Source organism: Ctenopharyngodon idella, chromosome 3, assembly GCF_019924925.1.
Source record: "Ctenopharyngodon idella isolate HZGC_01 chromosome 3, HZGC01, whole genome shotgun sequence".
Lineage (NCBI taxonomy): Eukaryota > Metazoa > Chordata > Actinopteri > Cypriniformes > Xenocyprididae > Ctenopharyngodon > Ctenopharyngodon idella.
The window spans coordinates 45,112,929-45,136,406 of NC_067222.1; the positions used below are offsets into that span (position 1 = coordinate 45,112,929).

At 37.2% G+C, this 23,478-nt stretch overlaps 2 protein-coding genes across 3 annotated transcripts; both read right to left on the minus strand.

Moving 5' to 3' along the window:
- Positions 1–290: 290 nt before the first annotated feature.
- Positions 291–15,753, minus strand: si:ch211-256e16.3 (kelch-like protein 20). Of its 2 annotated transcripts, none has more exons than XM_051888737.1 (11): positions 15,614–15,753; positions 14,461–14,747; positions 11,858–12,184; positions 9,690–9,833; positions 6,660–6,846; positions 5,858–6,004; positions 4,077–4,205; positions 3,744–3,920; positions 2,523–2,669; positions 2,286–2,451; positions 291–1,174 (listed from the first exon to the last, which is right to left on the minus strand). In XM_051888737.1, exons 2-11 carry the CDS (start codon positions 14,728–14,730, stop codon positions 1,003–1,005), a joined length of 1,866 nt encoding a protein of 621 aa, XP_051744697.1. In that variant the 5' UTR covers positions 14,731–14,747; positions 15,614–15,753; the 3' UTR covers positions 291–1,002. The 2 variants fall into 2 exon arrangements, with proteins under 2 accessions (XP_051744697.1, XP_051744698.1); XM_051888738.1 differs by having other exon boundaries at positions 15,663–15,680.
- Positions 15,754–21,297: 5,544 nt separating this feature from the next.
- LOC127509775 (aerolysin-like protein) lies at positions 21,298–23,224 on the minus strand. Its single transcript, XM_051888745.1, has 2 exons — positions 23,029–23,224; positions 21,298–22,849 (listed from the first exon to the last, which is right to left on the minus strand). Exon 2 carries the CDS (start codon positions 22,830–22,832, stop codon positions 21,891–21,893), a length of 942 nt encoding a protein of 313 aa, XP_051744705.1. The 5' UTR covers positions 22,833–22,849; positions 23,029–23,224; the 3' UTR covers positions 21,298–21,890.
- Positions 23,225–23,478: the final 254 nt, after the last annotated feature.

Sequence of the window (23,478 nt, forward strand, 5' to 3'; positions counted from 1 at the left end):
TTCACTAGATAAGACCCTTATTCCTCGTCTGGGATCATGTAGAGCCCTTTGAAGCTGCATTGAAACTGCAATTTGGACCTTCAACCCGTTGAACCCCAATGAAGTCCACTGTATGGAGAAAAATCCTGGAATGTTTTCCTCAAAAACCTTAATTTCTTTTCAACATCTTGGATGACATAGGGGTGAGTAAATAATCAGGAAATTTTAATTCTGAAGTCTAGAACTAATCCTTTAAAACTAATCCTTTAACTTCCAGAAATCCAAACAAATAATGAGACGAGAAAAGATGATAAAAATTGAAGCTGTAATTCAGGTTCATTCATAATACTGTGGACAATAAAGTTAAACACGGTGCATTGTGGGATACAGTACCCAGCAGTGTGCTCAGTTGTTGTATCCTGCAGATTTTGGCAAAAGTAGTAGGTAATTTGGGTATACATACAGAAAAATTGCATACTGTGCACAATACGCAGACTATTCACGGTTTTGATGAATATCAGTCAACATGTTTCAGTGTATCTGTGCTAGTTACTCCATAAATCTCTCAGTACAACAAGAAAACATCTAATAAATACAACAACAAAAAAATATATCACCATACAAAAAGTACAAAACATTTTCACTACAGCACTTCATTAGAAAACAGATCAGTACTTTTACAAGTCACAATCATGAGGTGCGCAGCGCACGAAACCCTGTACGTCACTTGAACATCACATTGAACTGATACTGTGGAGACTCTGGGATGGCGCAAAACACACACAGACTTACAATCACCACAGATATCCATCAGTCCATCCAGCCTCACCCCATGGCGGTGGGTCGCACTGGAGAAAGCGTAGCTTATGACATGGGTGTTTTCTGAAGTCCTTCCAGTGGTTGGGTCAGACCTTTTCCGTTCCTAAATAGCCCACGGAAACTGTCATGGAGCCGTGCGCTCTGAAAGCCGGCCCCTGGCCTTTTGTCCTGGCCGGTTGTGCTGCAGGTGGCACCCTGTTGCTCTCAGTCCACGGGGAACTCTGTCTCCAAGGCTGTCCCGGGACGGCTGCCCACGTGAGTGTCCTTCCGGAGCTGCAGGGAGACGCAACTCAGCCAGCTGCGGCTGGTGGGCATCTCTCCCACGATCTCCCAGCTGTCTGATTCTTCGCAGTACCTCTCTATAGTGTCATGATACCTGCGGGGGAAGTCAGTTCGATCAGAAATGCTCAACAGACAGCTGATATCACTAGCAGGCCTCAGAATGAGATTCCACAATGCGGAATATGTGGACGGAATCACGGAATCCAGTGATAAAAAAAATAAAAAAATAAAAAAAGGAATTTGCTGAAAAAAGGTGTTTTTTTTTTTGTTTTTTTAAATTGTTTGTGTGTTATCAGCTTAAAGGGAACCTATAATGCCCCTTTTACAAGATGTAGTATAAATCTCTGGTGTCTCCACAATGTGTCTGTGAAGTTTCAGCTCAAAATACCCCACAGATCAGCTTGTCAAATTTGCCCCTATTTGGGTGTGAGCAAAAACAAGCTGTTTTTGTGTGTGTCCCTTTAAATGCAAATGAGCTGCTGCTCTCGGCCAGCTTTCCAGAAAAGGGCGGAGTTTTAACAGGCTGTGCTTCGGTTGCTCAACAACAACAAAGCTGGAGAAACTCACGCAGTTAAAATGAGGATTGTCAGTAACTGGGCTTTACATTGTTTAAATCGGAGTCGGACACTGATGGAGAGACTCAGGAAGAAGTTACAACTTTTAGAATGCAACTGGACATTTCTGAATGGTTAGTGGATAAATTTATGTAGTTGCTGTGGAGTTGATTCAACTCATCGACTAGCATGTGCCATCATGTTAATCTTTTGTGCAAATCCAGCATTGAACCTCCCTTTGCATTGAACTTTGAACGTCGTAACTTTGCAGATGTTGTTTATGCTCAAACAGCAACATTACACACTAACTAAAGTTAAAAAAGTGAAATCATAATCAACCACCCCTTTAAGCACATTGTGTTTGTCTATTGTTGGGACTTTGATGAGAATCAGATCACATTTTATGGCAAATTACTGCAGAAAACCAGTTAATTTCAATTCTTTTAATCTAACAGCTGGGGGCTCGTCCGGGATATTCTTGCCACTGTATACACACTAAATGGAAGGTCAAACCAAAAAAGCATAACAGGTCTCCTTTAAAATTTAATTAAAAAGGAATCCAGAAAAATTTAAACAGAATTTGGAGGAAATCAATGGTAACTTGTGAAAAATAAAACTGATTTCATAGGACTCTAATGTAGTATCTCTCACCTGTCCCATCCCTCCTCTCCTCCTAAAACATAAATTTTTCCGTCCACCACCGCCACACCGGGCCGATAGCGTCTCTCCTTCATGGGAGCGCACATGGTCCACTTGTTGGTCTTCGGATCATAACACTCCACCTTATCCGTGTTCTCGGTGGAAGCGTGCCAGCCGCCTACAGAGGAAGAACTATGAGCTACAGGATAAAACTCATGTGACTGATGAAATAAAGGCCTCCATAGTCACCTATGACATATATCTTTCCCTTCAGGGTACAGGCAGCAGATCCAGAGCGAGCAATCTGCATGGGCGCCACCTCAGTCCACACGCATGTTTTAGGGTTGTACACCTGCGCCAAGTCTGTGCCATCGCCATCTTCTAAAACAGCACCTCCTGTGTGATTTCAGAAGGGAAACATCATCATCCTCATTCAGATTTAGGACTATAAATATTAGCATCACCAGACGGAAACGCAAAAATAATGATTGTTTTTAAAGCCACATACACGACTTGTGTGCACACAAAGCTGCTTCATACAGCGTGCTAGTGCCACATTGAGTTCTCTTTCACGCTTAAACGGACAAAAACACAAAATTAAGGGAAAATTCCTGTTTTGTCAAGTATCCTTGTAAGTACATTCTTAAATGAGTTAAATAAAATGTTAAATGAACAGAGTTGTGAGAAAAAAAAAGACCTGCCATATGACGCGGATCTGAGATTATTCAGTGGACAGGACACAATGTCTGCACCTTTATAGATTAAGAGGGGTGTTCCTCAGGGGTCTGTTTTGGGGCCTCTAGTTTTTATTATCTATATAAATCATCTTGATTTTAACATTAAGAATGCCAGTTTTCATTTTTATGCTGATGACACAGTGATTTACTGCAGTGCACCCAAATTAAATCAAGCTGTTACTGCAGTCTGCTTTCAATGTTGTGCAACAAAGGCTTTGTTGCTTGAATTTGAATTTGACTCTGAATGCTAATAAAACTCAAGTCATGTTTTTTTTTCAAGATCAAAGAAACAAGCAGAGAATCTATTATCAGTTACCACCTTTGTAATTTACCACAGGGTACTGAAACAGAAGTTGTGACAGAATGCAAATATCTTGGTTTTATATTTGATGAATCTCTATCTCTTATATTTGAATCTCATGTAAATCAAATAAAGGACTAAACTCAAGCTCAAACTGGGGTTTTATTTCAGAAACAAAGCCTGTTTTTCATTTGAGGCAAAAAAGAAAAAAAGATTAGTCTCTGCCATCTTTATGCCAGTTCTTGATTATGGAGATGTTTTGTATAAATTGGCACCAACCAATTAGACACTCTTTATCATGGTGCTCTCAGGTTTATAACAAATTGTAATTTTAGAACTCATCGGTCCATACAGTAGTGTTTTACAGTAGTCTGGAATCAAATGCTCATTCTACAACAGTGCCTGGAGCTTGTGTTGGAGGAAACCTGCTACCTGTCACATAGAGTAATCCATCCAGCGCCACCACAGCAGGACTAGTGACTGCCATCTTGACAGACTCCATAAACTGCCATGCGTTTGTGTGAGGATTATAACACTCAACAGAGTCCAGACGAGAACGGCCTTCCCAGCCGCCCACAGCAAACACATATCCATCCAACATCACCAACCCTGGAAGAGCAGAACAACACTGTTGTACACTCATTCATTTATTTCAATTTTTGAAACAAGAGGGTCTTGTTTATTTCCAAACAATGGTAAGAAACAGGGCATGGTGTAATGCTACATTCGGATGTGGGATATTTGTAAAGATTTGGTGTCCGTTACCCAGTTCTGATCGAGCCACGTTCATGGGTGCCATCTCTAACCAGGAGTCAAAACACGGGTCATAGCGCCACATCTCTCTACTTGCCGAGCCATCTGGAAACTCACCGCCAGCCAAATACAACATGGAGCCTGTAAAAACACACACAATTCAAACCAAAAAACATCAACAAAGTGGTCATCTCTGACCACTGGCACTTGAATGCCTGGTAAACAATAACTCATTTACACTACCAACAGTAAGTTGGGGTCTGTAAGTATTTTTAAGAAATGAATACTTTTATTCAGCAATGATGCATTAAATTGATAAAACATGACAGTAAATACTTCTATAATGTAACAAAAGATTTCTATTTCAAATAAATCCTGTTGTTTCTTCTAAATCCTAAAAATGTATCAAAGTTTCCACATAAATATGAAGCAGCACAACTGTTTTTTTTTCAACACTGATAATAATCAGAAATGTTTCTTGAGCATCAAATCATCAAATGATTTCTGAAGGTTCATGTGACAATAAAGCCTGGAGTAATGATGCTGAAAATTCAGCTTTGACACAGGAATAAATTACATTATACAATATATTCATATAGAAAACCATTATTAAACTGTAATATTTCACAATATTACTGTTTTTACTGTATTTCTAATCAAATAAATGCAGCTTTGATGAACATAAGAGACTTATTTCAAAAATATTTTAAAAATCTTGCAGACTTTTGAATGATATTCTAAATCTCATGATATTTAAGTATTCACTTACAAACAGCTATTGTTTTCAAAAGTTTGGTGTAAAATAGTCTAATTAAATCTAGTGAAAAACAGACCAGATATGTTTTCATATAATGAACACAAGGTTAATATTTAATTATGTTCATTTATATGAATCAATATAACAATACATGGTAATAAAAAGTAATATTTTAATGTATGTTTACATTTTAAATGTTAAAAATCCCAAAAATGTTGCTTAATTTTATAAATCGCCAACAAAATAATTACAAATACATTGTGAATATTTAATATACTGCCCAGCCCTAGTTGAATATCAAATAAAAACGTCACTAAGCAATTGACTCAGAAAGCTGAACAGCAATGTCACATCCTTTTACACACTCACCAGTAGGGGTGGGAATCTTTAGGCACCTCACGATCGATCCGATCCGATCCGATTTTGGGAGTCACAATCTGATTCCAAAACGATTCTTGATCTACCTTTTTTCTTATTAACTAATTAGTTTACCGACTTGAAAATCTTAAAATCTTTTTTACATTTAATTTAATATATAGTTATAAGTACTTTTTAAAATAATTACAAATTAAAAAAAATAAATTAAAACAATTGTATATTAAGAATTTATATAAAATATATAAACTAATATAGCTTTGAAACATATAAGCAAGTAGTAAATAATAAAGAGGAACAAAGAAACATATTACAAGCAATAAACAGAGTGCTTTTAGTATTTAAGAGTATCTGAACGTTTTCCATTCATGAGCTGTGAGTGATTTTTCTCTTTCTCATAACATATCAAGCAAAGCATCCTGTGCAATGAAGCCCGTGAATGTCCTTGTAATTCGCTTCAATCTTTCCGGAAGACTATTTTATGGAAGGTTCGAGTAGTGTGTGTATGTGAGGAATTGGAAGCAAGCAGAATATGGGTGTTTCTAAAGCACATCATTGCGTATCTGCGGTTAAAAACTAAGCTAAGAATCAATCCAGAATTGTTGGATAGAGAATCACGATGCATCAATGCATCGATTTTTTTCCTCCCACCCCTACTCACCAGACACGACTAGGCCGTGTTTGCTGACGGCGAAGGGCAGGCAGGCCAGACTCTTCCACTGGCTGGTGAGGGGATCGAAACTCTCCACGCTGCGCAGCACAACCTTATCATCCTCTCCTCCTACAGTCACAATCACCTCAGCTGTGCCTGACAGACACAAACACACACCAGCCACTGGATGAGTACAGTCATCCAGACATTGTGCTTGTTCCAGACCAAAGCATCCCAGGACACACCTCAGGATTACCTTAGCATTTCTTTGGACATTACATAATTCCCATACTTCCATTTGTGTAATTTCAGTGTTTCAATGACTTTACTACCAATCTACAATGTGGAAAGAGGACTCCAATCTAAATTCTAAACAAGGAATCAGATGAAAACTTTTGTTTCTAGCCCTTACGGTTCAAAAGTTATTAGCATAAAAATGTGTGCAAATTTGTACAGTTGTTGGCACTAGAGGGTTTGAGTTAGACACTCCAAAATTGCTGTGATTTATGATTTGGCTCTTCTCTATCTGTGTGCCAAATTACAAAGAACAGCTTTCCCGCAAGTGGTTCTATGGGCTGGCCACAGACTCAAGGGAGGAAGAGGAAGAAGAAGAGGAAGAAAAAGAAGAAGAGGTAGAAGAACAGGAAGAGGAAGTTGGTGCTTGGCCCCTAAAAATCCAGAATTAGCTGGGGAATTGGCTCGGATGTAACTGTAGAAACAAATGGAATTGTCTGACAGTGTAAATGCAGTGATAATGCATGCAGAAGGCGTTGTTGCAGGACAGGTTTAGGGTCATAGATACTGTGGTCACCTGTTGCACGTCGAGGCCGAGCTCGGGGGCTGTACAGCTCTCCTCTGCGGTCCTGCAGCAACAAATAGTCCTTGGCTTCAGAGATCAGCTTCTGGCACTTGAGCGACTCCTTCACAACATCCAGAGTCTCGACGACGTCATGAATGTAGTACGGACTGATGAGCGGCAGCCTGATGTGCTCTAGAACCTACAAACCACAGTCACAATCACATGTGATCAGTGAAACACAGAACTTTAGGCAACTGGAAATATTAGACTGGTTTTCGGTTTCGTCCGAAACAAAGAGTCCACATAATCCGATCACATCTCCCGCTTTAGTACTAGTAACAGCACAAAATAAACATGAACAAGGATGGAAACTATATATACTGAAATGAATCATTTCTCATGTAATCTCGTTTGGATATTGCGGGATCTGTGACATCACACAGGCAAATACATTTGCATATGCCTGCCTCTAGAGCAAGACATCAACGAATAATTATATATTATAGCACTATAGGCCCACTATAGGCCCACTGGTGTTCAGTTGCATTGTGTCAAAAGCAAATAAAATCCATTATAATCAGACGCTGTCTACACTGATACAGTATAAAAAAAAAAAAATAAAAAAAAATGCGTGTTCAGTTTCTGATGACCTCCAACACGCTTGAGTCTGTCGACAACAGGACAAATGGAAGAGTGAAAGAATGTTAAAAGTTTAAACAGTTCATTTGTGTCTCTGTACAGACTTTAGAAGGATCCCTGTGTCCAAAACAAGTGGTTGGTTTATTTTAACGGCGTCCCAGATCGTGTCAGAGGATTATATGTTTGTTCGGAGCATTTGATTTGTAAATGAAAAGAAACTTTTGTTAAAAGATGAAGCAGTCGACTGTATTGAATCTTACAGCAGCTGCATCAAACTCTAAGTAAACGTTTTCATAACACTTTGTAAATGATGGTTTTATATGGATAATGTTTTCAAAATACTTACATGCAATAGGGAGTGGGCGTTGATACGGTTTCTTGTGCAGTGATGTTAGCCAATCATAACAGTGATCATTTACTGACAAGCCTTAAAGGAGCCGCGCCCTAAAAACTGATCATTTCAGACAAGAGGGTCAGAATAAGGGTTGAAAATAATCGTTTCTCTGCATATACTGTATATGTTTTTTGATTTTTTTTTTTTTTTTTTGTGTGTGTGCAAAAAACGTTATTAAAATTATAAAATGAACCTCAAGGACCATACTAAAATAATTAAAAAATGTCATGACCCTTTTAAATGTCCATAACTCTAGACAGCAGAGTTTAGCAACATACATGCACTGTAATAAATAATCATTATATTTTTGCCTAAACTTTTGTCTTCATTATTTAATGTTTGTTTGAATAAATCTGTCATGACAAGTTTACACTTAAATGTTTATATTTCAAGATCAAATTGTAGCAGAAACATCATTATATCATTAGAAATTTGATATAAAAACTGCCATGTGCTCAATTTAAATGCCTATACACTACTCAGGTTTTATTTGAGTGTTGATTATTAAATAAATTTGATTCATTAATTGATTATTAAATATACTTTATTTCAGTTGAGCTAAATGAAAATTTTATTTTTGGTTTCTGTGTTTCAGTAAAAAATTGATTTCGGTGCATCAATACATGTGATACCATCCAAAAAGACAAAAAGATAAAAATGACAGCTGCTATTGCTTCTGGTCCAATCAGGCCTAGTTTTACATTTCTCATAGAGCCCTGTGAAGTGACTGTTCTCTTCATAATCATAGCCTGTTAGGAGCATGTGACCTTTCACAGGCTTAGCTCATCAAAACAAACAAAGGCGGCTAATCCCAGACATCTGCTGGAGCTCCACCACGGACCCACCTGCTCTACTGAGATCATAATACACAAACCCCCAGCTCCTTTGGAAACATGTCTCAAAAAACAGTGGAGTTTGACAACACAATATGAAAATCTTTTTATCCTACACTCTTAAAAATAAAGGCTCCAAATGTTTTTTTTTTTTTGTCGTTTTTTTTTGTCGTTTTTTGCAGCGATGCCATAGAAGAAACATTTGTCAGAACTTTCACAGTTCGAAAAGTCATAAACACGTTGCAGAAGTAATCCATATGAATCGAGGGGTGTAATCCAAGTGTTCTGAAGAGACACTGTATAAGACATTGATCAACACACATTCAACATATTTGCCTGAAGCTTGATTCATATGGATTACTTTTATGAAGTGTTTATTAATTTTTGAAGCATCAGTGTTGTGGTTCAATGAACTTTCAATGGATGGTCAGAAATCTCAAGTTTCATCAAAAATGTCTTCATTTGTGTTTGTGTTTTATGGGTTTGCAACGACATGAGGGTGAGTTAATGATAAGAGCGTTTGGGTGAACTATCCATTTAAATATCAAATATGGTTTGAGATGATGTGATTTCCTGTGTTTTTGATGTCTCTTGCATTCTAGCTTTTAGTATTATTTTTATATTTCATGTGCCAATATTGGTGTATGTACACATGCAGATGGACGTCAACTGCAACGCAAAGACTTGCACTACATTTTTAACATGACTTACAGAACTTTGACTTTTAAAAACATGTCCCGAGAACTAACCTCTAAACAGTCCAAATATAAACTAGCCATAGATGATTTCTAATTAAAGGATCGGTCACACTACACTTTCTGTTCCATTGACTTCCTTTCATACGCATGTCAATGCTGAAGACCAGAAACTCAAACTCATATACGAAGGTCTTCAAGTTTGGTGAACTTTGACCTGTGAATTCGCACCATGTGAAGACATGTGAACAACAGAATGGTACTTCATGCCGTGACCTCTCAGCTGAACACAAGAACACAAACTCTAAATCCGCAGGTTTGTAGCATTGCAGGGAAGTGGAGTAGATAGCATATTTCCACGTTTTGGATCTATTATTATTAGTTATATTTTGCATCCTCAAAGTCTATTGTTACTGCATTACTTAAAGTCCATAGAGAGCTAGCACCGGTCGGCAAGATGTCAATATGGTTTATGACTGACCTTCTCAAAGCTCTGTCTGCGTGAGGGGTTTTTCTCTAGCCAAACAATGGCCGCCTCAAACACGGTCTCCTCTTTTGGCACGTTCAGATGGTCACTGGAAATGATCTCTGTCAGTTTATCGGCACAAAGAGAAAGAAACTCCTCCTGTAGGGTGGGACAGAAGAGAAGGAAGGTATATATCCATAGTATAATGAACTCTTATCTAAAAATATCACTGACAGTTAGATTCCTCACAATATCACACCTTCACAATTAAGAGAGTGAAGGTGGAAAATCTTGTCACATCTTTATAATACTGTAAACTTTAGTATTCATCACTGTTTTCTACACACTCTAGGTTTTATTTTCACTTACAACGTTAGTTAGGGTTTCTGCCACATTTTGCCATTAAAGGGGTAATTCACCAATGGAAAGGTGGGCTTTAATAAGTCTTGGCTGTCTATGCAGTAGAAAAATGAAACATTTTGTGAAATCTGTTCTACATGTCTAGAGAAAATAGAGGAAAAAGTGCTCCCATAATGATTAGGCTCTCTTTTGATTTTGGTACAAAAATGCAGAAGTTTGATCTTATATACAAGATAAAAGCCCCTGCAGAATTACACTAAAATGATTACAGCTGTCACGATTAAAGTGAAAATTACTGTCAGAATTACATGTTTGTTCATGTTGCATCAAAATTTCTTTTTACACATTGTTTTTTGCAGCATTTTTGCACACACCTATCTGTTGAGCATATGAATGCAATGGCCAATCAGAAGTGTATAGATGAATAAATAAACAGTTATTGGTTTGTTTTGCCTGTGTGGCCTAAAATAGTATGCCATTTTTCCACAAACATGCATTTGTAATGCATTTAGTCATTTGACATTAATAATTATTATTACAATATCAAGGGTAATAACCAACAGTAATTTTTGTCATAATACTTCCCTGTAATGAGGTCCTGTTTTATCATTATAAATGTTACAGTTTTAAAATTACATGAACCTCATTAAAAATAATATAATATTAAATTGTTGTGTAAATACTGGTGTATAAGAAAAAGAAAAATTTATGCTTTGGATTATTATGGTTTTTCTTTTATGGATATTTCTATAATTAATCATTTCAAACAGATTATTTTTGTGTCAATCCATTTATGAATGTTCGTTTTATCTATTATATCTTTTGATATCATATACTCATAGTTCATATACTCATATTCATATGTTCTATTCAGACCAGACCTATAGTTTCCCTCTGCTCTGATAATATACATGTCTAAATTCTGCTGCCACTTCTCTAAAAGTTGAGACATGTCCCTCTGCAAAGTCTGGTAACTGGTCTAATATCAAATGTCGCATGAGTTCATGCTTTTTGACCTGATATGGTTTATAACAGAGAATTCTGTGCTGAATTTGAATGTTTCCCACTAGATTTCGCCTCAATGTTATTAATACTGTGGCAAACTCAAACGCTGGATCTCCCAGCTCTGTTTAGTAACAGTGTCGCGTGATCGAGATTAAACCTGTTCTGAGCTAGTGCTGCACTGTCTATTTTGCTCCGAACTGATAAACTAGCTCAAAAGAGTAGAGCAGTTTCGTTCCACTTTCATTTCATTTGCAGTTTGATGTTTCTCTAGCTGTGGTGACACCGGTGTAACCTCTAACAAAATTGAGACTCACCAGCTGGGAAAAAGGTCGTAAAATGACCATTTGGTCGCAGTCTGGAGCCCTGCATTCATTGTTTTATTGTTTTTATTATCCATTTTATTCTTTACTCATAAATAAAATCATTTTTATTCATCACTTCTCCTGACTGGATCTTACTGCATCAATACATTTATGCCACCTTTGAGCAGCATTAAACTGCCTGTAAGTGGAAACGAACATGTTATGTCAGATGCGGCTTCTGTTCCACCTTTGCAGGGCAATGATGGCTTTTGTTGATGCTGATCAAATTTACTGGTAACATACTACAGTATTCTGTAAATGTTCAACATAAGAAACAGCACACAGACAGATTTGATAACGTAATTATAAAAATAGCCCTCACAAAGGCAATCACTTCCAGGGAGCAACTAAATATCCCCCCTTAATGGGAAAGTTAATGTGTATGTCTAGTCTGTGATAATTGAGCATGACTTTAGGAGCTGCTCTAAAGTGTGACAGCCCTGTGCTTGAGTTCACCTGTTGGCAAACGCTGCTGAAGTGCTGCTGGATGTACTCCATGCTGCGTCGCTCCAGCTCTCGGCACGAGTGCGCCTCGGCAAAGCAGTGGATGCCCACGCAGTTCATCTCATCCATCTGTCGCTCCATGAACCTGCAGCAGGCCTCCCGCACCGCCATCACGTCCAGCAGATTAGCGGCCGCCAGCAGCGCCTGCACGTTGGCCTTGGAGATCACCACCTCTGCCGTGTAGGCGTAGCTCACCAGCATGCCAATCATCTGCGGCTCCACCCCGTTGATGGCCACTCGCTCCTGCCGGGACTCCATCAGGTCGGTGGAGAACATGGCCTGTGCCAACAACACAGCACAGCTTTAAGCTTTCAGCAGGGAATTAATCGATCCATTAACAACAGTTTTATTGTACAGCATATTCATCATGTGACTGATAGGAGTGATTTGAGTAGAACTTAATGGATCGATTAAGCCCCTGCTGAAAGCTTAAAATAAAGCTAGTTATACTGTTTTTTTTACTCATTTTTAACTCAAATTTCCATTTATATTTCTGCACTGATGCCAGACATATTTTCGTTAATATGAATACTTTGGTTTCAAACCATATGGTGGTATTTTTTTTTTTTTTTAGCCAAATCAAAAACAACTATACAATCATATGAAACTATTAATACAGAGATTTATGATTTTGGTCATATCACTCACCTATACATATAATATATATAAATTATATAATAATATTAGTAAATAGCTGATATTTTTACTTTAAATAGTGCACAATTCATTCTTTTCTAGAGGTAATTGGTGGATATCAGTATTTTGAGATAACTGCCTTTGGACAATAACCACATCCACTTGATTAATTAGCAGAAGTCTCAAATTGAGACTTGCATTTAAGGTTTAAAATGTTTTTAAGTGATTTTATTTATATTTTATTTAAATTAAATAATAATAATAATAATAACAACATATGTGCCGAATGTATAATTAAAATATTAGATATACATTGTGATATTTTCTTGCTTTTAAATAAATTAAAATTGTGTTTGTTTGTTTTTTTAAATCATTAATGCAAGTTGCAAAAATACAGCAAAAAAGGTTTTAGGTAATCATAATAATTCAGGAAATACCTGTAAAATAACAGTGTTTTTCAGTTTATTTAAATTAGGATATTTTCTTTTAATTTTAATTTTTTGGCTGCCAGTAATTTGACCATTTTTTCATTTAACTGTTCTGTTACTATTTAATTACAGATTATTTTTGTAACTTTGCATGCAACATGCATTTGTATGTAATTAAAAACAAACAAACAAACAAAAAAAAAACTGTATGATTATATTTTTCTGCATAAAAATGTGAATTACTGTAATTCGTCATTAATGTCATAATATTTAATTAACATTAATTTAAAAAAATAACAACTTAAAGTTGTTAATTTACAGATATTGTTTGTAATTTTACAGAGTTTTGAGTACAATTTAAAATAAAAGAAAACTACCGTAAAAAAAATTATTTTCCGTAACATTTGGATTTTTTTTTTTTTACAGCGTACGTTTACACAACAATGATGCACTAAAAACGGAAAAGTTTTTCTTTTAAATTTTTCGCATACAGACGATATCGTAGTCAAAATGATCCCCGTTCACACAGATCTGTGAAAACGACTAAAAACGCTGTATTATTCATGCCAGGCCAGTAGGTGGCGATGTAACTTTGTAAAGAAACACTACGCACCAATAGACGTCACCGTTTTCACAAATTCATGTTTTTGTTGTTTACACAGAGACAATAACTGGATCCTTATGAAAAATTTGCACTTTGAAACCGTTTTCAAAAGTTTGAGTTTCCAGACCCCCAAAATGGCATTGTCATGTAAATGAACATTCAAAACACATAAGAAATTTCCATTGTAGCTGAAAACGTTGTTTAAACGCATGTTTTTCCACACAGGTTTAGCATTAACTTAATCCAAAGAAAGGTATTTAACTTAATTTTCACTTACATCCACCGATAAAACAGGGTTTCTCTGGGTTGTTGTTTTTTTTTTTTTTGCATTTTCTGTGCTGATTTGGGGGAAATTGGCAGAATGGAATTGCACTGAGGCCATTTCCACCTGGTATTAAGATGTGTTTTGGTCGATCGGATCACAAGTGGACGACGCTAAATACAGCTGTAAACGGAGTGTAAAACGTTTTGAGCTTGTCCACTTTTGACCACTTCCAGAGGTAGTCGAAAACACATTTGACAGGATTGCTTTCACAGTGTAGACGCTCATGTGGTTGAATGTGTTTGAACAGCCACAATGTGACCATTACATCAAAACATCTCAAAAAACCCATACATTTACCCACCCATAGACCCTCCCCTCGAAGAAATCAGGACAGAAGTGGACAAAAGAGACAGATTAAAATACCAGGTGCAAATGGGTTTGCGTCTCCCTCGTCCACTTGTGTTCCGATCGACCAAAACGGATCTTAATGGCAGATGGAAACAGAGCCATAGACATGGTCAAATGTGTGTAACAAAGCATATTTCTTGCTAAAAGTGCTTTGGCACTTTCTACTATTTCAGTCAACTAGTCCTACCAGGCAACCTGACTGTTTTGTCATTACCTGAAAATAGGAGCTGAAGGAGGCCAGAACAATCCGGTGACAGGGAAACTCCTGCCCTCCGCAGCACAGAGTCACGTCACAGAAGGCATTATTGAGCCGTAAGCTGTTCAAGCCTTCCAGCACTTTGTTGGGATGCCGAGCCTCCACAAACACGTAGTCTTCGCTGTCCAGAGAGGACAAGGGGAAGCCAGAGTCCTCCACAGAGGGAGACGGAGGGAGCGTGGAGGTGGTCGGAGAGGTGGCCGGCAGATTTACAGCCATTATTTCCATCTCAACAATCAATCAGGCTGACGAAACAATAGCACATGATTCAAGCCTGCTATACATCATCTAAAACTATTACAGCACTTTCTAATTCTTGTATAATAAATATCCATATAGTTTTATGACTACATAACAACTGAGAGGCTATATGAAATATGTCTTCTTAAGATACAGCACATGACAATTTAAATTAACTGTGAGAAAAGTTATTGAAATACTGTGAAAAACTAAATAACAACAACAAGATTTTAAAAAAGGATTACAGATACATTTGAACCCTAAAATCCTATTTTTTAATAAACTGCACGAGTAAAATATGAATGCAAGTGGAATGTTAAATAGAATACTATAATAAATTATTATCATTGCAACAAATTACATAAGAATAGATACATTTGCTGTAACATTTACAGTACTAATATAAATGGTATACCAATATATTGTAAAATGTATTACAAAAATATATTTAAATATGTAAATTTAGGTATAAATATATTGTATATTAATGACAGCAAGTCTAACATTAATGTCAGGTGGTATTTTGACGGGAAAAATAAGCATGCATAAACAACCTGTCAAATTACATCAAATGTCAATTCAGTTCAGCTCATAGATCATTTCTGTCGTTTATGTTTATTATTCTTCAATTACTACAAAGAAATAAAATAATGTATTAGTGTGGTGTACACATTTAAAGATTATTAGAGATTCAACAGGCAGAAATCAACTCCCACGCTGTCTAATAAAGTAAAACGTAAGGGGGAGTTGACTGATTAATGCAGTTAGTAAATGCCTCCAATAATTCACATGAATGAAGAGTGACAGTATAGGCGAAGTCGCTAGAAGCGGTAACGACACACATCTGAAAACAACAGCAGCATGATCTTACCAAAAAACATGTCTGAATTAAAAGCAGCTGAAATTCTTCATATCTTCACCTGCAACTGTTTATGAAGAGTCGTGACGCCATGTCTTCTTCTTTACAAACAGACTGAGGCGCAGGAATCGAAATATGAAGCATCAGCGCCACCTCTAGATCTGGAGGTTTTAAGCAGTTCCTGCATGTGACGGTGTGTGTGTCCGCCTGTGCGGAGTGGTTTGGATCAGAGTTACCACGATTTTAATTTGGGTCTGCTAGAGCAGTGGTTCCCAACCCTGGTCCTGTGGGACGTCCAGCACTGCTCATTTTAGATGTCTCCCTAATCAAACACATCTGATTCAACTCATCAGCTCGTTAGTAAAGAGAAGAAATAGGCTAGGCTAAGTGTGTCAGAAGAGAAATCAAAAATAGTGTTGGTGTACTCCAGGAGCAGGGTTGGCAACCTGGGTTAGATTTAATATGGGAGAAACATATGGAATCAGATTTGTGCCGTTAACAAATAGAAAAAATAAAAATAAAAAAACGTCTCTGCATCCGAAATCGCATATTGGTACTACATTTGAATTTAAATTTACTTCACGACCATTGAAAAAGTATGTTTTATATAGTACGAATGCATGTAGAGGGAATTAAATTCAGATGTAACTACATCTGCCATGTTGTTACCGTCACATGACCTACCAGCATCAGTTACATCCCTTCAACTGCATTCACAAATCATCTCCCGTGGCCTCATGGAATAGTAAAGTGCCCATCGTATGCACACTTCAGAATCTCACCGGAAGTAGTAAGTCATCCGGGTACTTTTCACGTACTGTTTTCTGTGAATTTGGACATACTACTCTGTTCGCCTACTGTTTTTTGCGTACTGAGAAGTATACGATTTCGGACACAGCGCGTGACTTTATTTGCCAGAATAAATGCTCAAATATAGCAGGCAGAGAAAAACTAATGAACATGAATTTTGATATTGAAAACTTAAAGGGTTAGCTCTTTCAGGATCGACGTCGGAACGGCGGCTCAATATTGGCCGGCTCCTGCGTCAGCATCACATGCATGAGTCGTGCTGCTCACGCTTTGGCCAATATTCTCGGCATTCTGACATATATCCTGGAGGTGTTGCACTGTGTGTACGATGTAAACAGCATAGTAGAATGACAGGGTGGAGACGAAATTGTTGAATAAAGTCATTATTTTTGTTTTGTTTTTTGTGCACAAAAAAGTATTTTGTCACTTCATAAAATTAAGGTTGAACCACTGTAGTCACATGGACTATTTTAACAATGTTTTTAGTACATTTCTGAGCCTTGAAAGTGGAAAATAAACTGCTGTCTATGGAGGGATCAGAGAGCTCTCGGATTTCATCAAAATATTTTAATTTGTGTTTGTGTTATAGACCCTTTTCACATATCCGGGTTTGTTGAAGCGGAAGTCGTCATAGTTGGGTAAAATTATATGGTGGTGAATGAGAGAAAAGCAGGTGGATGCTGCACATTGGTGGTATTTGAGAAGATTCCCCCCTGCCATATGTAGAGCGCTTTGAGTACCCAGAAAAGTGCAATATAAATGTAACAAATTTTTATTATTATTATTACAAAATAATTCCAACTAAAATTTGTAAGTTCAAATAACTTAATTTGTCAATTTGAAAATACTTAATATTCTAAGTAAATACAAGTTAACTGAGTCAGTGCAGCAAGATAACTCAAAAAATTGAGTGATTTTTTTTTTTTTTTTTTTTTTTTTTACACTGATCTTTGGTACTGAAAACCCAAAAAAGTTCACATCACTTTCATAAAGACATTCCAAATAAATTTGTAAGTTCAAATAACTTTAAACTTGTCAAATTAAAAATACTTAATATTCTAAGTAAATGCAACTTAACTCAGTGCAAAACGACAACTCAAAAAGTTGAGTGAACATTTTTTTTTACAGTGTAATAAGTGAAGCTGGTAATGCTGTTTGTGGAGTTGTTTAATCAACAGTTGTGTCCCAATGACACTCTATACACTATGCATTTATACACTCTGTACTTATACACTCTGTACTCAACTGTGTAGTGTATGAATTGTATAAGGTTATTTTGTCAATCAACATCGAAGTCTGATGCCCTTCCTCCTCCGATACATATTTAAAGCTGCGACAGTGGAGTGCCTAAAGTGTCAAATAGTGCACGCTTCTTTTTTCGGTTAATTAAGTGCATCATGTGGGTATTTAAAGTGCACCTTTTCTATTTGGAATTTTCAGTGTGAACACACTACTTTCACTATTTATACTACAAAAAAATCAAGGAACTGTGCATAAGTATGCGAATTGTGACGCATTTTTTTATGTCTTTTATCATCAGTTGATTTAATCTAAGGCTGTGGCTGGAAGTAAGTTGTAGTTCTTGCTTCTACTCACCTCTTCTCTTTTTTCTGTTCTTGTTGTTCCACTGTTCTGCTTGTTAACTGCAGGTGTTCATCACTAATGCTTAATCGTCACTTAATTAATCACTTAATTATCTCATTAACTTTAACACTGCTTGAGTGGTACAAACCCGATTCCAAAAAAGTTGGGACACTGTACAAATTGTGAATAAAAAAGGAATGCAATGATGTGGAAGTTTCAAATTTCAATATTTTGTTCAGAATACAACATAGATGACATATCAAATGTTTAAACTGAGAAAATGTATCATTTTAAGGGAAAAATAAATTGATTTTAAATTTCACGGCATCAACACATTTAAAAAAAGTTGGGACAAGGCCATGTTTACCACTGTGTGGCATCCCCTCTTCTTTTTATAACAGTCTGCAAACGTCTGGGGACTGAGGAGACAAGTTGCTCAAGTTTAGGAATAGGAATGTTGTCCCATTCTTGTCTAATACAGGCTTCTAGTTGCTCAACTGTCTTAGGTCTTCTTTGTCGCATCTTCCTCTTTATGATGCGCCAAATGTTTTTTATGGGTGAAAGATCTGGACTGCAGGCTGGCCATTTCAGTACCCGGATCCTTCTTCTACGCAGCCATGATGTTGTAATTGATGCAGTATGTGGTCTGGCATTGTCATGTTGGAAAATGCAAGGTCTTTCCTGAAAGAGACGACGTCTGGATGGGAGCATATGTTGTTCTAGAACTTGGATATACCTTTCAGCATTGATGGTGCCTTTCCAGATGTGTAAGCTGTCCATGACACATGCACTCATGCAACTCCATACCATCAGAGATGCAGACTTCTGAACTGAGCGCTGATAACAACTTGGGTTGTCCTTGTCCTCTTTAGTCCGGATGACATGGCGTTACAGTTTTCCAAAAAGAACTTCAAATTTTGATTCGTCTGACCACAGAACAGTTTTCCACTTTGCCACAGTCCATTTTAAATGAGCCTTGGCCCAGAGAAAACGCCTGCGCTTCTGGATCATGTTTAGATATGGCTTCTTTTTTGACCTATAGAGTTTTAGCCGGCAACGGCGAATGGCACGGTGGATTGTGTTCACCGACAATGTTTTCTGGAAGTATTCCTGAGCCCATGTTGTGATTTCCATTACAGTAGCATTCCTGTATGTGATGCAGTGCCGTCTAAGGGCCCGAAGATCACGGGCATCCAGTATGGTTTTCCGGCCTTGACCCTTACGCACAGAGATTGTTCCAGATTCTCTGAATCTTTGGATGATATTATGCACTGTAGATGATGATAACTTCAAACTCTATGCAACTTTTCTCTGAGAAACTCCTTTCTGATATTTTTCGCCGCAGCATTGGGGGAATTGGTGATCCTCTGCCCATCTTGACTTCTGAGAGACACTGCCACTCTGAGAGGCTCTTTTTATACCCAATCATGTTGCCAATTGACCTAATAAGTTGCAAATTGGTCCTCCAGCTGTTCCTTATATGTACATTTAACTTTTCCGGCCTCTTATTGCTACCTGTCCCAACTTTTTTGGAATGTGAAATTCTCATGAAATCCAAAATGAGCCAATATTTGGCATGACATTTCAAAAAGTCTCACTTTCAACATTTGATATGTTATCTATATTCTATTGTGAATAAAATATAAGTTTATGAGATTTGTAAATTATTGCATTCCTTTTTTATTCACAATTTGTACAGTGTCCCAACTTTTTTGGAATCGGTTTTATAAGTACTATATAAGTACTTTACACTTATTATAGTAATCACAATAAAACTGGTTAATAACTAGGTATTAACCCTGAACCTACCCCTAAACCTAACCTTAACCCATGTAGTTACCTTAAATTACCCAGTACTTTCTTGAACTGTAAGTAAATAAGTGCACATACTGTAAAATAAAGTGCAACCAATATAACTTACAAGTCAAGTCAAGTCACCTTTATTTATATAGCGCTTTTTACAATGTAGATTGTGTCAAAGCAGCTTTACATTGATAACTGGTACATTATTTGGCTGCACAGCAGCTCTTAAAGAATAGTGTCAATGCAGGCAGATCAAAGCACTGTTGAATATCAAATGTCAAGTCAAGTGTCCCCAACTAAGCAAGCCAAAGGCGACAGCGGCAAGGAACCCAAACTCTATCAGGTGACATTAGGTGGCAGACAAGTGGCAAATAGGTGTTTAAATGGAGAAAAAAACCTTGGGAGAAACCAGGCTTAGTCAGGGGGGCCAGTTCTCCTCTGGCCAACAGTGCTTTGTTGTGATTCAGGTAGCTATCATAAGTCCGACAGGATCGCAACATACACAGTAAAGTTTTCCTAGACAATGTGCTATTTCAGTCTTTTTCATTTATTCACATGTACAGTGTACATTTCCAGTGCCCTGAAGAGTGAACTCATATGTTCAATTCGGAGTCCAAGATCAGAGGTCAGAGGTCACTCTTCCACTAGACTTGCAAACGGACATTACCGGAAGCCAGTGATTGTAGTTTATAAATTTATAGATATGGACATATGGATATTTATCTTACATAAACCCATCGCTTTGCTTCAGCAAGCATTTATTAACCCACTGGAGCTGTGGGGATTATTTTTATGATGGATGGATGCGCTTTTTTGGACTTCAAAATCTCAGGTACCATTCACTCCCATTATAAAGCTTGGAAGAGCCAGGATATTTTTAATATATCTCCAATTGTGTTTGTCTGAAAGAAGATAGTCATATACACCTATGGCTTGAGGGTGAGTAAATCATGGGATAATTTTTCATTATTGGGTGAACTAACCCTCTAATGCATGCTAGCATGTGTTAAAATGTGTTGGCAGCATGTTAAATCATGCTAGCAATGTGCTAATTCATGGTAGAAACATGCTAAAACACGCTAACAATGTGTAAAAACATGTTACGAACATCTTAAAACATGTTAGCAATGTCTATCTATCTATCATTTTTCTGATAGACTGTATTGCCTTCAAAACTTTCAGACTTTAAGCTTTAAAACTACTCTAAACTTCAAACTGAAAACCTTCAAACATCAAGCTTTTAAAACTTCTTCAAAATTTCTGGACAGGCTTCTACAACAGTTATCTAAGCATTTCAAATGAAACTAGATAAAATTAACTGATGTATTTGAAGTAAATAATGAGATATAATTATTACAACTGTGTGTGAAGTATTAGAATTACAAAAGACCATTTGAAAAAAGACAATGTTAAATAAATATTTCCCATGAAATAATGGAGCAGACAGCCCTTTAAAATGAATGTAAAGTTTAGTCAGGCTAAAAGAGGCAAAACAGATCTAAGATGCAGCACTTTTAATTTTAATATACAAAGCAAAACAAAAATACATCGAGCAGATAATCCAAAGAAGGCAAAACAAACAAACAAACAGTGTGTGCTATACACAAACAATGGCAGACAAAGAACTGAACAAACTGAGGGCTATATATACACATGGGGTAATGCGAACTAAACTAAGGGCAGGTGAAAGGAATCAAGCAGTAACTTTGACAACAGAATGAGACCATGACAACCATATCATACCATATCATATCATATAACATATCAATAACATCAAGAATATTCAGTATGTGTTAAATTCAATTCAATTCAATTCACATTTTTTTGTATAGCACCTTTCGCAATACATATCGTTTCAAAGCAGCTTTACAGAGAGTGCATGTCAACATTACAATTTAGAGAATGCAGTTAGCTAATAATGTAATAATTTAGGCAATTAATTTACAATCACTGTTAGCAATTTAATTGAAGGTAGAAGCAATGAGCTCCTGGAAAAATGAATTACATATTAACAATAATTAGGATATATAGAAATTTGGGAATGTGCGTGTTGATCCAGATGTTGCATCTTCTGAAGTCCTAAATCTTGATATCAAAGATCAAATTCTTTAGTATCTATGTTTACATCAGTGTAAGTGACACCCTTGTATTGACCCTTGGTTTGAAAAGAAAACACACTGCCGTTAGAGCAAGTCATCCTCAAGGTGCCAGTGTAAGGCAGATCAAAAGAGCATCTGCCAATAGTGATCTTTACATCCACCTTCTTCCCTGGTGGAACTTCTATATCGGTGGAAAAAGTTTCAGTGTTTTCAGTTCTGTTCACATGTAAGTAAGTGTTTTCTTTTCCGACGCTAGTACTGACTCCTGTGGAAGCTTCTCCAAAGCTTGGAATCCCAGCCTTCACCTCCACACTGAATGTTGCTGTAATGTTTTCGCTCATAGACCACGAGGTTGTTTGAATTATTTTTTTTGAAGTTTCGACTGTTTGCTGTGTTCTGACAGAGGTCCCATTTTTCAACGTGACGGATTTGATTTCTTCCGATGCCACCTGTGGAATCACTTTCTCAATAGTGGGATAATTGACATCGGTAAGAACTACGGATTGAATGTTCTTGAGAAACTCAAATCCCAAGCAGTTAATGTCACATGTGGATCTTCCTTTAATGCCCAGACAAAACCCAGAGCCGACATCGATGGGGTATTCTGTTTTTAAACCCCAGCATGTCATTTTCACAAAAAATTCATTATTTCGGCTGGTCTTGAATTTAATGGCTCCGAGACGTGTCCCATTACCATTGCCCCACAGGGACAGTGAGGTGATTCTCTCACCAGGCCGGAACATGTACTCCGTGTAATCTCCCTCTGGGCTTCCATAGGTTTTATTTTGCCCATCTGAAAGCCAGACCCTGACAGCCTTCACCTGCGATGGCCCCACCCATACCCATATCCTCTTCAAACTGGCACCATTGTTCCTGCCAGTAAATGAAAACCATTCTCCTTCATTGCCACCAATTAATTTCAGCATTGTTGGCATCTTTGAAGCTAGTAGATCTGAAATTTGCATGACAGATTGTCAGAATCAGCCAAAGATTTAATGACAAAAAAATAATGTTACATCTGATCTCTCCTATCACTGTTACTATTATAACAGTGTTACTCTATTACAGAGTTCTGTAATAACCACATGTAAAGTATTACAATGAAATGTGATTCACAAGAAATACACTTACTTGGATGAATGAAGAAATTCTTCTCAAAAAAGCTTGTGTGGTGACAGTGACATCCATTCAACCAGGGTGTTACTTAAAGCCTCAAAGGGGGTTGGATTTTACTGGCAAAACACACCCAGATTCACTAGAGCTCCTCGTGAGACAGAGAAGGAATTTCATGTCTGAAACGGTTTTGCTTTCCCTTTTACTAGGGGCCTTCACACATATGACCCTTTCTGGAAAATGATCAATAAATGACTGTTCATGTGTGGACAGGACTTTTTGAGAAAATACTGGTAAATCAGTTCTGGTATGAGAAGTTGTAGCATTAGCAGTAAATTAACTTTTTGATGCTAAGTGTGAACAGAGCATAAGATGTGAACGTGTACATGGTACTGATTTTTCTTACTGCGCATAGTTTGCTACTTTTTTGTGCTAATTGGTTGGTCCAGGCTGAAATGAAACGGAAGA